Raw genomic sequence first — 16799 nt, forward strand, 5'->3', positions numbered from 1 at the left:
TATATATATATATATATATATATATATATATATATATATATATATATATATTATACACTATATATATGGATGTCCCCCATGTGCTGCCCGTGCCCATGCAATGTTTCCACGGCTCCTTTAATTAAATGAATAAGAGCCACGGAAGCAAGGGCCACAAATAGGACAGGAATAGAACCTGTTCTATATTTTGCAGCCCCCACACGGGACCGTGAAATTCACAATTGTGTGTACGGACCCATTGAAATACAAGGATAGCACAATGAACACGGCCATGGTTGTCTGCATAGCAGAATTATGAATATTTATGGGAAATAAACTATACATAGTTTGAGTTTTATTGTCACATTGTCCTTTGCAGGGCTGTTCACAAAATTGGTTCAGATGACAACAAAGAATCTCAGAAACAGTATCAGAAAATGAAGAACGAGTGGAAGATGGCAAAGATTGCGCTGATCGTCATCCTCCTCTACGTGATTTCATGGTCTCCCTATTCAGCTGTGGCTCTGGTGGCCTTTGCTGGGTAATGCCACTATGAGGACTTTTGCACTATTATAATTTTCCCGTATTAACATGTACAGTGTAGTCTACAACTGATGCCATCATTATAGATGTAATGAAAGTGAAAGGGTCAAGGGACCTAAATACAATTGTGACAGCGCTTTGGGATAATGGAAATAGAATATTAAGCTTTACATCTGGATGTCTTATGACCGTTCTTCTAGTCCATTTATATGCTGATATAAGGGCAGTTAGTGGCATAATGCACCTACAATTTTTGAGTCAAACCGCAATCTTTTATTCCGTATGCATATGTGATATTCGATGATTTCAACTCAGGATCAAACTATTAATATTAACATTTTATCATATACACAACGTCATATTGTGTATATACAGTATATAATATATACAATGTTAGAACTACACATTCTTGCAAATTTGTAATAATACATTAACCTCCTTATGTGTTCTTGTTTTCCCACAGATATGCAAATATGTTAACTCCGTACATGAACTCCGTACCTGCTGTGATTGCAAAAGCATCTGCCATTCACAATCCCATTATCTATGCCATCACTCATCCCAAATATAGGTACGGTATGTTCTATTGTATAGGGAATGCTTTTATGAGCTCCATAATAGCAAAACACAGATAGTCAAGTGTGGTTGTAAGATTTGAAGCATGCAGTAGGACTTTGAAACACAAATTGGGTGAAAAGGTAAAATAGGGGGTACATTAAGTTCTTTACTTTTAGGCCGGGGCCCCACATGGCAAAAATCAAGGCGTTTAGTCCCTGCAAAGTGGATGGGATTCTAGAATAAAATTGCAGAAAAATACCTGCAGCGGAAATGCTGAGGTTTCCAAAACCATCAAGTTTTTGGAAATCACAGAATGACTATATATATGGAAATGCCAGTGGTTTCCCTATAGGTATAATTGAAGCAGAAAGTCTGCAGAGGAAAACTATGATTGACATCCTTTTTTTAATGTCCATTGATGCTTCTCAAAGTTTGGACTTTCATAGACATTGTTTTTTTCCCCTTTAATCCTTTAATAGTCCCACCGTGGGGAAACCAACCTAAGGTATTATAAGGAGTCGGTCATACAGTGTATCATGGTGGCCAACAGCCTAGTGCTATTAGATCAGATGGACATTCCAGCAATTTTGTATAGCTGACCCTAACTTATTCCACCAATACTACAAGGACAAGCCCCATTTACACACACTATAATGTCCCACAGTGTCCTCTAGACAATATAATGTCCCCTAATGGCCCCTCCACACAGTATAATGCCCTATTGCAGTCTCTCCACACAGTATAATGTCCTATATTGGCCCCTGCACACAGTATAATGCCCCATTGCAGTCTCTCCAGACAGTATAATGTCCCATTGTGGCCCCTGCACACAGTATAATGTCCCATTGCCATCTCTCCACACAGTATAATGTCCCATTGTCATCTCTCCACACAGTATAATGTCCCATTGTGTCCCCTATGGTGTTCCTTGCAAATTTAGCAAAAATTTAAAGTTTGTGAAAACCCAAACTTTTGGAGGTTCAACACTGAGGAACTATCTCCCATGGATATCACCACATGCAGCATTCACCATGGCTCCTGGTTTCTTCGCTCTGTGCACTATGCACCAGCCCAAAGCACTACACAAACAAATGGAGATTCATAGGGTAGAATAAGTGGAGGCCCAGGGGAGATGTAAAAAAACAAAAACATTCATACATACCTTCTTCTTCACTTACCTCTTTTGGGCCTCCTTTCAGCGTCTAGCGCTCTCCTGGTGATGTCATTGGCCTGAACTTATCTTTAGTTGGGCCTCAGTAGTTACCTGGGCACATCGAGCATCATGAGCGGTGACCCCCAGGCTGCACACAAGAGCACCAGATGTCACCAGAAAAGTGATGACACAGTGAGGAGTTTTTTTTATTTGTGTTTTTTATACCAGCCCTGAGCCTCAACCTATTATACTCTGAGGTCTTTAGAGACCCTAAAGTATAAAAATGTCACTATTAGAGATGAGCGAACACTAAAATGTTCGAGGTTCGAAATTCGATTCGAACAGCCGCTCACTGTTCGAGTGTTCGAATGGGTTTCGAACCCCATTATAGTCTATGGGGAACATAAACTCGTTAAGGGGGAAACCCAAATTCGTGTCTGGAGGGTCACCAAGTCCACTATGACACCCCAGGAAATGATACCAACACCCTGGAATGACACTGGGACAGCAGGGGAAGCATGTCTGGGGGCATAAAAGTCACTTTATTTCATGGAAATCCCTGTCAGTTTGCGATTTTCGCAAGCTAACTTTTCCCCATAGAAATGCATTGGCCAGTGCTGATTGGCCAGAGTACGGAACTCGACCAATCAGCGCTGGCTCTGCTGGAGGAGGCGGAGTCTAAGATCGCTCCACACCAGTCTCCATTCAGGTCCGACCTTAGACTCCGCCTCCTCCGGCAGAGCCAGCGCTGATTGGCCGAAGGCTGGCCAATGCATTCCTATGCGAATGCAGACTTAGCAGTGCTGAGTCAGTTTTGCTCAACTACACATCTGATGCACACTCGGCACTGCTACATCAGATGTAGCAATCTGATGTAGCAGAGCCGAGGGTGCACTAGAACCCCTGTGCAAACTCAGTTCACGCTAATAGAATGCATTGGCCAGCGCTGATTGGCCAATGCATTCTATTAGCCCGATGAAGTAGAGCTGAATGTGTGTGCTAAGCACACACATTCAGCACTGCTTCATCAAGCCAATACAATGCATTAGCCAGTGCTGATTGGCCAGAGTACGGAATTCGGCCAATCAGCGCTGGCCAATGCATTCTATTAGCCCGATGAAGTAGAGCTGAATGTGTGTGCTAAGCACACACATTCAGCACTGCTTCATCAAGCCAATACAATGCATTAGCCAGTGCTGATTGGCCAGAGTACGGAATTCGGCCAATCAGCGCTGGCCAATGCATTCTATTAGCCCGATGAAGTAGAGCTGAATGTGTGTGCTAAGCACACACATTCAGCACTGCTTCATCAAGCCAATACAATGCATTAGCCAGTGCTGATTGGCCAGAGTACGGAATTCGGCCAATCAGCGCTGGCTCTGCTGGAGGAGGCGGAGTCTAAGATCGCTCCACACCAGTCTCCATTCAGGTCCGACCTTAGACTCCGCCTCCTCTGGCAGAGCCAGCGCTGATTGGCCGAATTCCGTACTCTGGCCAATCAGCACTGGCTAATGCATTGTATTGGCGTGATGAAGCAGTGCTGAATGTGTGTGCTTAGCACACACATTCAGCTCTACTTCATTGGGCTAATAGAATGCATTGGCCAATCAGCGCTGGCCAATGCATTCTATTAGCGTGAACTGAGTTTGCACAGGGGTTCTAGTGCACCCTCGGCTCTGCTACATCAGATTGCTACATCTGATGTAGCAGTGCCGAGTGTGCATCAGATGTGTAGTTGAGCAAAACTGACTCAGCACTGCTAAGTCTCTGCATTCGCATAGGAATGCATTGGCCAGCCTTCGGCCAATCAGCGCTGGCTCTGCCGGAGGAGGCGGAGTCTAAGGTCGGACCTGAATGGAGACTGGTGTGGAGCGATCTTAGACTCCGCCTCCTCCAGCAGAGCCAGCGCTGATTGGTCGAGTTCCGTACTCTGGCCAATGCATTCTATTAGCCCGATGAAGTAGAGCTGAATGTGTGTGCTTAGCACACACATTCAGCTCTACTTCATCAGGCTAATAGAATACATTGGCCAATCAGCGCTGGCCAATGCATTCTATTAGCTTGATGAAGCAGAGTGTGCACAAGGGTTCAAGCGCACCCTCGGCTCTGATGTAGCAGAGCTGAGGGTGCACAAGGGTTCAAGTGCACCCTCGGCTCTCCTACATCAGAGCCGAGGGTGCGCTTGAACCCTTGTGCAGCCTCGGCTCTGCTACATCAGAGCCGAGGGTGCGCTTGAACCCTTGTGCACACTCTGCTTCATCAAGCTAATAGAATGCATTGGCCAGCACTGATTGGCCAGAGTACGGAATTCGGCCAATCAGCGCTGGCCAATGCATCCCTATGGGAAAAAGTTTATCTCACAAAAATCACAATTACACACCCGATAGAGCCCCAAAAAGTTATTTTTAATAACATTCCCCCCTAAATAAAGGTTATCCCTAGCTATCCCTGCCTGTACAGCTATCCCTGTCTCATAGTCACAAAGTTCACATTCTCATATGACCCGGATTTGAAATCCACTATTCGTCTAAAATGGAGGTCACCTGATTTCGGCAGCCAATGACTTTTTCCAATTTTTTTCAATGCCCCCGGTGTCGTAGTTCCTGTCCCACCTCCCCTGCGCTGTTATTGGTGCAAAAAAGGCGCCAGGGAAGGTGGGAGGGGAATCGAATTTTGGCGCACTTTACCACGTGGTGTTCGATTCGATTCGAACATGGCGAACACCCTGATATCCGATCGAACATGTGTTCGATAGAACACTGTTCGCTCATCTCTAGTCACTATGACATTACCATAACTTCAGCTGTGTTTCCCTTGGAGAGCTGGTAATGAGATACATAGGTTCTAGGAGTCCTAAGATTGTTCTACGCAATGTTTTAAGCCAAGTCAAGTTGTGGCTCATGCCGAACTTGTTCAACCTAAAACAAATCAAGAACTCGAGCCACAAAAACCCAAATCTTGAGACGTTCGCACATCTGTAGTTAGATTTGGTTCGAGCAGAATAACACCACACATTACTGGATGACATATTTTCCTATACAATAGCATAGACTATATACTTATGATCCATCTCACTCAAGGTCAATCCTTCCTTTAATTCCGGAGAATGTACGTTGTTTACAGCACTGCCTCGCACAGCAGGTAACCCCCTTATTGTCTGTCTGGTGTTCTGAAAATCTTTCTTGGCATGGCACCCAGAACAAAGACAATTGCTCATGTCTAACAGAGTAAGAGATGAAAACCAAAAATCATGCTTTTATAATTTGGACCTATTTGTTACCTTCTTAGGATAAAAGATGGTATCTTAGGATCTAAAAATATGAATTTTACTATGGGAAATAATACAAGTTGCATGCTGAATTAAAGTTCTTGAGACAAGATCTGCCGTGTCCTCAAATGAGTTCTCCGGATTTTGCTTAAGCATGAAAAACATAATATCGGTAAAACATCAAAAGAACAGAGTAGATTCTGATCATCTTTACATAGATCATTAAGGTTGGAGCCATATTAGAGACCATCTCATCTATTTTTGGATTCTGAATTCCCTTATAGGTTGAACTATAATTATTCACATCAAAGACTGACTAAGTAACTTAAGATGAAACAATGCTAAGTACCCTATATAAAGAAGAGGTTATGTTATTGTAGTTCTCATTTACTGTAAATTGCTTAAAGGGATTTTCTCAGCCTATGAAAAATATGGAAATTAACTACTAAATGGCTATCAGTTGATGCCACCATAGCTCAGAAATAGAACAGCAATTGTTTTTCTCAATGTCATTATTCAGTTATGTATGTAGCACCTTTGCTTTGATGCTACCAGAGCTTTTTGTGGGTGGGATTACCAATATAAAGGACCACAGTTCCCATGATTTTTCTCCCCTCTCACAGACATGCTATGCTGCTTGCATGTTACTCAAAAACACAGTGCAAGTTACTGCTGTAATTACTCACTGTTTACACACACAACACAGAGCTGCTACTTACTACTGCTACTACAGTTCCCCATACTTATTGGACACTATCATATCTGCTGCCCAGCATGTGAAACACAATCCCTGCTGAAACAACGAGGGAGGAGTGGCCTTTTTTAAGTCACTGTTTTACCTAACATTCAATTGATTTTCGGTGTATAAATTTCATGATTATATAATTTTCTTGAAAAACACAATACACAGGGCTAGTGGTATGAACTTGGAATATTATGCCAGTGAACTGTCCAACCTACAATAGACGGTCAGAATGCTTTTCACTTTGAAAAATTGGAGTATACCAAACTAGACGTCATTATCTTTGTGGATAGAACATCAAAAGAACAGTGTAGATTTTGATCATCTTTACATATAATATTAACCACATGAGGACCGCCGTACGTAAATTTACGGCCTCATGTGCTGGTACCTAAAGACCGGACTATTGCCGAAATACGTCCGGCCTTTAGGTACCTTTCTGGCGGGGGGAGGGGTGCGGGGGGGACAGGGGTTAGGTGTTACTAACACCTAACCCCTTCCTCCATAACGTCCAGTCGGAACTGAGTCCGACTGGACGTGTTAACCCTTTCGATCGCGCCGTCAAACATCACGGCGCGATCGAAAGGGATCCGCCGACAATTGAAAGGGATCGGCACCCCCCGCGGCGAGATCGGGGGGTGCCGATGTCAGTAAAAGGTAGTCTGGGATCTGGCCAGTGACCCCAGACTACCGGAGCCCCCACATACCTGGTGATCCTGCCAGGCGGTGGAGGAAGTGAGCGATGTGTCTCACTTCCTCTGCAGCTTACAGGACACGAGCAGGTTCATGTCCTGCTCGTGTCCTGTCTGCTACTGTGTAGAATCAGCTGATGCTTTCATCAAAGCATCAACTGATTCAAGTGTCCTAAAGGGACAGATGAAAAAGTTAAAAAAAAAGTTAAAAAAAATAAATAAAGTGTATGAAAAAAGTAATAAAGTTCTAAAGTCCAAAAATCCCTTTTTTCTATACAAAATGAATTATATAAAAAAAAGCACTAAAAATTAAAAAAAGCAATGCATATTTGGTATCGCCGCATCCGTAACAACCTGTACAATAAAACTGAAATAATATTTAATGTACACGGTGAACGTCTGAAAAAAAAACCGGAAAAAACTCGCCGGAAGTAATGATTTTTTGTCATCTCATCCTACAAAATATGCTATAAAAAGTGATCAAAAAGTCATATTCACCCCACAACAGTGCCAATAAAAAGCGCACATTTTCCCACAAAAAATAAGCCCTCAACCAACACTGTCAACCGAAAAATAAAAATGTTACGCCTCTCAGAAGATGGCGATGCAAAAAACATTGATTTATGTCCCCATATGTGTTTTTGTTCAGCAGATTTAGTATTGCATAAAAAAATAACATAAATGAGGTATCGCCGTAACCGTACTGACCCGCAGAATAAAGGACACATGTCACTTACACTGTACGCTGCATGGTGAAAAATTTAAAATGTAAAACTCAATGCAGGATTGATTTTTTTTTTTTAATCCAGCAAGAAAGAGTTAATAAAATGTATTCTATAAGTTGTAGGCACCCAAAAATGGTGTCATTACAAAATGCATTTCATCCCGCAAACAACAAGCCCTTATATGGCCGCGTCACCAGAAAAATAAAGAAATTATAGCATCTAGCAATGTCAAGGCAAAACCCCCCAAAAATCGCCAAATTATTAGAACACAACTGGCTGCGGCAGGTAGGGAATATATAAGCTGTGCGAGCGAATATCAGGGGACACCCCAGATTTACAGCTTATGAGGGAGAAGACACCAGAAGTGACCCCCAGAGTGACTCCCCCAATCATAGGAGCTACTGGGACATTGGTGTTTGGTAGGGAATTTGGTGTTTGCAATGTTCTCCGCACAGCTTATATATTCCCTCTTCGCCATCCGCTGTGCAGTCACGCCTGCAATACTAATACTCACTACACCCCCTGATAAATTCTTTGAGGGGTGCAGTTTTCAAAATGGGGTCACTCCTTTGGGGAATCCGCTTTCCTGGTACCTTACAAGCTCTACAAACATGACATGGCGTTCAAATACCAAACATCCAAATCTGTGCTCCAAAAGCCGCATAGCGCTCCTTCGCTTCTGCGCCCTGCTGTGCGCCCAAACTGCAGTTTATGCCACATGTATGACACATGTATGACACTGGTGTACCCAGGATAACGGACGTAATGTCATATGTGGGTATAAACTGATATTAGGGCACAGCTGGACGCAAAAGGGAAGAAGGGTTATTGGGTTTTTGGAGCACAGACGCTTTGGTTTTTGGATGCCATGACACTTTTGCAGAGCTGAAACGCCAGTAAAGTGGAATCCCCTGATATGAGACCTTATTTTGGAAACTACACCCCTGAAGGATTTATCCAGGGGTACAGACAGCATTTTTAACCCCCAAGTGTTGCTATAACTTATTATCCATAAATGAATACGAAGCTGATTGTGAGAGGTGAAAAATGACAATTTTTCCAGGAATCCGTCATTTCAGTGCGTAACATGTTGTGCCCATCTTGTATCAGAGATGAACGCTCTGAAAGCTGTTGTGCCCAGGATACCCGCTTACCAGTTTTTGGAGTGTCTCTGCTGACATAAGTTGGGCACAACATATCGGGCACTAAAATGGCGAATCTCTGGAAAATTTTCATTTTTAACTTCTCATTATCAGCTGTGATTTCATTTCTGGAAACTAAATAAATGCAACACTCGGGTTAAAAGTGCTCGCTACACCACTTGATAAATCCCATGAGTGGGGTAGTGTCCAAAATGGGGTGACATGTCTGCAGATTCCACTTTATTGGCAATTCAGGGGCTTTGCAAAAGTGGCATGACGTGCAAAAACCAAACTATGCTCCAAAAACCAAAAGCGCTCCTTCCCTTCTGTGCCCGGCTGTGCCCAAACAGCCATTTATACCCACATATGGCATTAAGTACGTTATCCGGGGTACACCAGTGTCATACATGTGGGTATACACCGCTATTTGGGTACCCAGCAGGACGGAGATGTGAAGGAGCGATATGTGCTTTTGGAGTGCAGATTTAGATTCTTTGTTTTTGGACACCACGTCACATTTGCAGAGGCCCTAAAATTGTCCCTACAAAATGGGGTCACTTCTTGGTGAATTCCAGTTTACTGTCACCTGTGTAGTTTCTAAAATGGGGTCACAATGGGGGGTTTCCATTGTATTGATACTTTAGGGGCTCAGCTAATGCGACATGGCACCTGAGAACTATTCCAGCCACATCTGCTTTCTAAAAGCCAAATAGCGCTCTTTCCATTCTGAGCCCCACCATGTACCCATACAGCAGATTATGGCCACATATCTGCTGTATGGGTATTGCCGTGTTAAGAAGAAATTGTGTAACAAACTCTGGGTTTTTTTTTAATTCTTCAGCTACTTGCAAAATTAAAAATATGGCGCTAAATGGACGATTAATTGGAAAAAAAAAGTAATTTTTCATTTTTACGTCCCATTGTTAATAAAATCTGTGAATCAGCTGTGAGGCCAAAATGCTCACCAAACCCCTAGATAAATTCTATGAGGGGTGTAGTTTCCAAAATGGGGTCACTTTTAGGGGGTTTCCACTTTATTGGTACACTAGGGGCTCTGCAAATGCGACATGGCACCTGAAAAATATTCCAGCAAAATCTGCCCTTCAAAAGCCGAACAGCGCTCTTTCCATTCTGAGCCCCGCCATGTTCCCATACAATAGATTATGGCCACATATGGGGCATTTCTGTGTTCAGGAGAAATTGTGTAACGAACTGTAGTGAGCTTTTTCTCCTTTATCCTCTTGTGAAAATGAAAAATTTGGGGCTAAATTGACAGTTTGTTGGAAAAAAAGTAAATTTTCATTTTCATGTCCCAATGTTAATAAAATCTGTGAAACAGCTGTAGGGTCGAAATGCTCACTCTACCCTTTGATATGTTCTGTGGGGGGTGTAGTTTCCAAAATGGGGTCACTTTTAGGGGGTTTCCACTGTATTGGTTCTCTAGGGGCTCTGCTAATGCGACATGGCACCTAAAAATTATTCCAGCAAAATCTGCCATCCAAAAGCAAAATAGCGCTCCTTCCATTCTGAGCCCCGCCATGTACCCATACAGCAGATTATGGCCACATATGGGGTATTGCCGTATTCAGGATAAATTGTTTAACAAACTTTGGGGGGCTTTTACTCCTTTAACCCCTTGTGAAAATGAAAGCTTTGGGGATAAAGTGACATTTTAGTAATTTTTCTTTTACACATCCCAATGTTAGTAAAATCTGTGAAACAACTGTAGGGTCTAAATACTCACTATACCCCTTGATGAATTCTGTGAGGGGTGTAGATTCTAAAATGGGGTCACTTTTGGGGGGTTTCCATTGTTTTGGTACGCTAAGGGCTCTGCAAATGCGACATGGTGCCTGAAAATTATTCCAGCAAAATATGCTGTTCAAACACCCAGTGTCGCTCCTTCCCTTTCGTGCACTGCCGTGTGCCCAAAAATCAGTTTACACCCACATGTGGGGTATTTCTGTGCATGGGAGAAATTGCATAACAAAATGTGAGATGCATTTTCTCCTTTAACCCTTTGTGAATGTGATAATTTTAGGTCGAAATGAATGTATTAGTGAAAAAAAATGAAATGTCTAAATTTGACCTCCATATTATTTTTATTCTTATGAAATGCTTAAAGGGTTAACAAACATCCCAAATGCTGTTTTGAATAATTTGAGGGGTGCAGTTTTGAAAATGGGGTGATTTATGGGGGTTTCTATTATATAGGCCTTTATAATTCCTTTCAGAACTGAAGTGTTCCCTAAAAAATTAGTTTGAGGAATTTTCTTGTAAATCTGAAAAATCGCTGTTACACTTGTAAGCCTTGTAACATCCAAAATGAATTAAAAGACAATCAAAAGATGATGCCAATATAAAGCAGAGATATGGGAGATAATATTTATTCATGTATTTGAATGGTATGACTATCTGCCTGAAAAGCAGAGAATTTCACATTTTGAAAATTGCAATTTTTTCCAAATTTCCATCAAATTTGCTAGTTTTTTTTATAAATAAATACAAAAATATTGATTAGTGTTTACCACTAACATGAAGTATAATGTGTTACGAAAAAACAATCTCAAAATCACTTGTGTAAGTTAAAGCGTCTCAAAGTTATTGCCATTTAAAGTGACACATGTCAGTTTTGAAAAAAGAGGCCCGGTCCTTAATGTACTTCTAGGCCTGGTCCTTAACCGGTTAAAGTTAGCGCTATATTAGAGACCAGTGTCCTTGATATTTTCATCAAATACCGATATTTTGAATTTGTCTGATTTTTTTTTGTGTGTGTCTTAGAATGGCAATTGCAAAATACATTCCCTGTCTGCGGCCAATACTAAGAATAGCCCGCAAAGACTCTAGGTCCTACAGCAACTATCCATCATCTAGACGTTCTACTGTTACCAGCCATTGCAGCCAATCTTCTGACTTCGGTAGTCATCCAAAACTGAAGAGTCGTCTACCTTCTGTCTCAGACAGTGAATCAGTAAGAAAATTTGCAAATACCATTTCAGCAGTTTAAAATGTTATGTTTTTACATACTATAGCCAGGATTAGATTTACTGTTAAAGAACCGATAGGCTAGTGGTGAGCAAACGTAATTTTCAAGATCTAATGCAGTAGACATTTTCCATACTACAAGTTACTATTACTATGACCTGTGTAAGAGAACAGTACTAAGGATTAGAGATAAGCGAGTAGTATTCTATCGAATACCTCGCTGCCATAGGTATGCATGTAAGCGCCCGAACACCAAGGGGTTAAACACATTGAATATTCAATGTGCTTAACCCCCTTGGTGTTTGGCCGATAACATGCATACCTATGGCGGTAAGGTATTCCATTGAATACTACTCGCTCATCTCTACTAAGGATCTCTGACTAGAGTGAAAAGAACCTTCTTGCTTGAAGTTCTTGAGGACTAAGTGGGGTCCCCATTGTACCAGCATAGAAAGCTTGTCATCTTAGGGCACTCCCCTAATTACTTAGAAATAAACCCTTTGGTTTTTAGTTTAGTAAACCATAGTTTTCAAACAAATTGCAGTTTCTCCTTAATTGTTTCAGCTGAGCCCCCACAGGAACGTCAATGATAGGACTCACTGAGCAGTCATGGCTGATATTCCTTTATTCCCTTTCTCAGTTCTAAAAGTCGCAGGATATATGACAAGAGCAGTCATTTTACTGCTCCAATAACTAGAGATGAGCTAATCAAAGCTGATTAAGTGGAATTTGATCAGAATTTCAGGAAATATGTGATTCGCATTGAATCCGGATTTCTTCACGTGGTGACGAATTGCATTTTTTCCTAAGATGGCTGTTGCACATGTTAAGACATGGGGTAAGGAACTCTGGGAACGCGGGATCATCCACAATGCCATGTGTGCAGCCAATCTACCGCCAGCCAGCCCTGTGATGTCACAGCCCTATAAATACCTTCTGCCATCTTAGATTCAGGCATTTTCCAGTGTACTTAGGGAGAGACGTCAGCAGGAGCCTAGGGAAAGTGGCAGAAAAGTGGGGGAAAATATAAGTGGCTTATTCGCCATTGTGTGCTGAAGGGAGAAAATTACAGGCATTTTTGCCGTGCATTAGCGGCAAAAGAAAAGAATTGTTAATAATTTTGTATTTTACGTGTCTCATAATGACTTCATTGTAAATGACAGAACAGACATCAGCATGACTTGCTGTCTATAACATATTTTACAGGGATGGACTGATACGGAAGCCGATATTAATAGTATGAACTCCAGACCAGCTAGTAGACAAATATCCTATGAGATGAGCAAAGACCCCACTGAGCAGGACATAAAAGCTAAAGCAAAGCTAAAAAGTCATGATTCTGGAATTTTTGAAAAGGTAAAAGTGCAATATAAATTTCTGTATAATTTTAATAGAATGGGAACAATTTTCATTGTGTGCTTTATTATTCTTTATTTGTATGTGTTTGTTAGATCAAGTTTTTTTTAATTGTAATCCAGTTTAATAGTAGTATACAAAACAGTCTATTCCAATGTGTCCTTTGTATCTGATGTGGTCATTTTACGTACAGTACTTGGCTTTTTCAAAAAGTTGAAATATTTTGCAGGTTCTAATCATGTAATGTATGAAAAACATTGTTATCCTTAAAAGATGAATGCTAGATATAGTTGCTTATGCTTGAAACTGATATAATGTTATATGATAAAATGGCACCTACATCCAAGAAAAACTAATGCTTGGCTTGCTGCCAGAAGACATCTCCTAAGGTCACCACGCAGGACCGGGAGTAGCTGGCTATATATGGCACTGCTTAAACTTTTTCTGTTTGATTGAGATATATTCCATACCAATCAGGAATGAATATGAAAACTTACGTTATAGTTAGCAGTCTTACTTTTTCTGCTACTGTTTAACACCCGTTGTCTTAAATAAAAGTGCGTCAGTATTTCCTTTTTGGTTGAGAGAGGAACTAATACCAACATAGTGTGTCAGGTGTCATTTCCTTACTGCTGGCACTAAGCCTAATAAATTAGGACGATGACCGTAGCCGAGAATATTGGTCAATTAGTTGTAAACATGGCTTTGACCTTATCAATTTTACTTCTGTCTCTTCTTCCTCTTTGCTCCACAGTCAATATAATAACAGATATCACAAGAAAAAAACACTGGTTAATTCAGGTGACCATACCGTAATCTATCTGTGGGTTCGGGCTGTTATGCTGAGATCTGATGACAGATTCCCTTTAATGCGTTTTAGTAATAATCATCAAAACTTGTTTTATTTTCCCTTTTGTAGAACTCAATGGATGCAGACGACATTTCATTGGTAGAAATTGGCCCTTCAGATCGTAGTTCTCCACTCACTGTAAGTATTTTATGGTACACTAAACACAGGTTTGTGCGCCTTAAAGATGGCCATCTTAAAAAAAGAAAAAAAAAAAAAAAACATTTTTATTACTAAATTATGGAGATGAGTGAACAGTGAAATGTTCGTAGTTCGATTTGAGTAGCCGCTCAATACTCAACTGTTCGATCGAACATTGAACCCCATTATAGTCTATGGGGAAAAATAGTAGTTTAGGAGGAAACCAATGTTCGACTCAGGAGGGTCACAGAGTCCACTATGACACCTCAGAAAATGTTCTACTTGACATGAAATTTGTTAGAGACGTTGTCTAATGGCTTATGCCCTGTTCACATCTGCGTTGGTATTCCATTCGGGGGTGTCCACATGAGGACGCCCCTGAACAGAATACCAAACGCAACTGCAAGCGGTGTGCCAGTGAAAGCATAAGGACCCCATAGACTATAATGGGGTCTGTGTGCTGGCCGCCAGATCTCCGCAGGGATCCTGCGGACAGGAAAGTAGTTTGCAAACTACATTCCTGTCCGCATGATTCGTGCAGGCGGTGAGAGGCAAACACATGGACCCCATTATAGTCTATGGGGTCCATATGCTTTTAATGCACACTGCTTCTAGTTGTGTTCGGTATTCCATTCAGGGAGTCCCTATGCAGACTCCCCGAACTGAATACCGAACGCAGATGTGAACGAGGGCTTAGTCTATAGCCTTTTCCCCTAATCTCCCGAGAGCTCATAATTTAATTGAATTGTTAGCAAATTGGTCTAATCTTAACACCCCCTCACCCACCCACCTACTTTCTAAATGACATAATTAAGCAAAAATGTATATTTACTAGAGATGAGCGAGTAGTACTCGATCGAGCAGGTGTTCGATCGAATACTACGGTATTCAAAATACTCGTACTCGATCGAGTACTACTAGCTGTTCGAAGTTAAGATTCGATGCAGAACCAGCATTGATTGGCAGAATGCTATACATTGTCAATCAACGCTGGTTCTTCTCCTACCTTTAGAAGTCTTCTCCATGCAGGTTCCCTGCGGCGTCTTCATTCACTCTGCCAGGCATCGGGCCTGGGCCAAGCCGACTGCGTATGTCCGTTTGTAGTGCGGGCATGAGCAGTCGGCTCTGTCCAGGCCCGATGCCTAGCAGAGTGAATTCAAGGCCAGAAGAGGACACGGGGACGCTGCGCAGGGAGAAGAATGCAGCCTGACCCTCACTCATGGACTTGGTAAGTAGAATTTGATCGAATGTTGCCTACCCCTGAAACGAGCATTTTCCCCCATAGACTATAATGGGGTTCGAAACCCGTTCGAACAGTCGAACAGTGTGCGGCTGTTCGAATCGAATTTCGAACCCCGGACATTTTAGTGTCCGCTCATCTCTAATATTTACCCATATCCCTGGGGTGGTCACATGAAATGGTACATCAATGTGCCATACCATTAATTTGCAGGCAATGAAGTAACATACAAAAAGTAACTGCTTCTTTTTTATTATTATTTTCTTGAAGATATATAGATATTTATACCAGATTGGAATTATGTATAGATCCTGAGATAGCAACTATATAGACGAAGATAAGACAGATGTGTAAATGTGCAAAATAATGGCCAAACCGTGTGCATTTTAAGTGGCCACCAGTGGGGGCTCTATACTAACAGAGATACAGACAATACAGTTAAATGTTATTCAACTAGATCAGCTTTATACCTCGATATAAAAATATGGATTCGTTTGCAGATTTACAAATTTTGTAATTTTTCAAGAACTGAAATGTATCTACTACACAGTTATATTGATGTAATTCCTGTATTTTACAGATGCTAATAGCTCTTTTTAACTCTTTAACTTAAAGGCAGGAAAATATTTGAATGGCTATGGCCAAAGGAAAGGAGACCCAATCTCCAGAGCAGGAGCATCAAGAATACCCAGCATTGTAGTGACCTACAGCAACCACCAGGGAGGCCACGCAGCAGTAGAACATAACTCAACCCTGCCTGGTCTTAGGACCAACAGCCAAGATCGGGAGAAAGATCTTAGAAAACAAACTGATAAAATGAAGCAGAATTCTTCCACCATCGAGACCATACCAGAAAATGGACCAGAAATGGTCACGAATCAATCTTCACCAAATGAAATGTCATAAAACCTACAAAATGTAATGAATTGGGTTTCTACATTGGCAGACCATTGTGCTATCTTTGCTTTTGGTTCCGCTAAACAAACCATAGTTACAGAAAAGGTAGTTAGATTTAATATATGGCTAATATATCTTCTTATACAACCAGCATAATCAAAATACTCAGTAATAGCGGATATTGGTTTAAGAGAACAAAAATCACTTTAGAATAAATTTATAGTGACAGGTTTATCTGAATGTATGTCAAAAACTCTTTGAAGAAGAGAATGCCCATTTAATGGAACACTTCCAGAAGCAATATTGACTCATTAGTGAAAATTAGTTATTTAAACAGAGGCAGGGATTTTACAATAAACTGCAAATTGTTAGTACGGCAGTATACTTTACAGGTGATCAGAGCCTATATTGTTCACATCCCTATCAGTTATTCTACAGGCATAAACACCCAAGAAACAGAAGGATCTGCACAATAGGTTTATTTTATACCCCTTGTAGGTTTATAGAATATAGTAAGTGATAAACACTGCC

At 41.3% G+C, this 16799-nt stretch overlaps 1 protein-coding gene across 1 annotated transcript in view; it reads left to right on the forward strand.

Moving 5' to 3' along the window:
• The window catches only part of OPN4 (opsin 4), a 43136-nt gene extending 26731 nt beyond the window's left edge, over positions 1-16405 (forward strand). The window contains exons 6-11 of the mRNA XM_075258439.1: positions 359-520; positions 986-1093; positions 11584-11773; positions 12994-13143; positions 14063-14131; positions 15987-16405. Of these exons, the coding sequence (XP_075114540.1) occupies positions 359-520; positions 986-1093; positions 11584-11773; positions 12994-13143; positions 14063-14131; positions 15987-16277 (970 nt within the window). The 3' untranslated portion in view covers positions 16278-16405. The remainder of the gene's footprint in view (positions 1-358; positions 521-985; positions 1094-11583; positions 11774-12993; positions 13144-14062; positions 14132-15986) is intronic.
• Positions 16406-16799: the final 394 nt, after the last annotated feature.

This window comes from Leptodactylus fuscus, chromosome 10, assembly GCF_031893055.1.
Source record: "Leptodactylus fuscus isolate aLepFus1 chromosome 10, aLepFus1.hap2, whole genome shotgun sequence".
NCBI lineage: Eukaryota > Metazoa > Chordata > Amphibia > Anura > Leptodactylidae > Leptodactylus > Leptodactylus fuscus.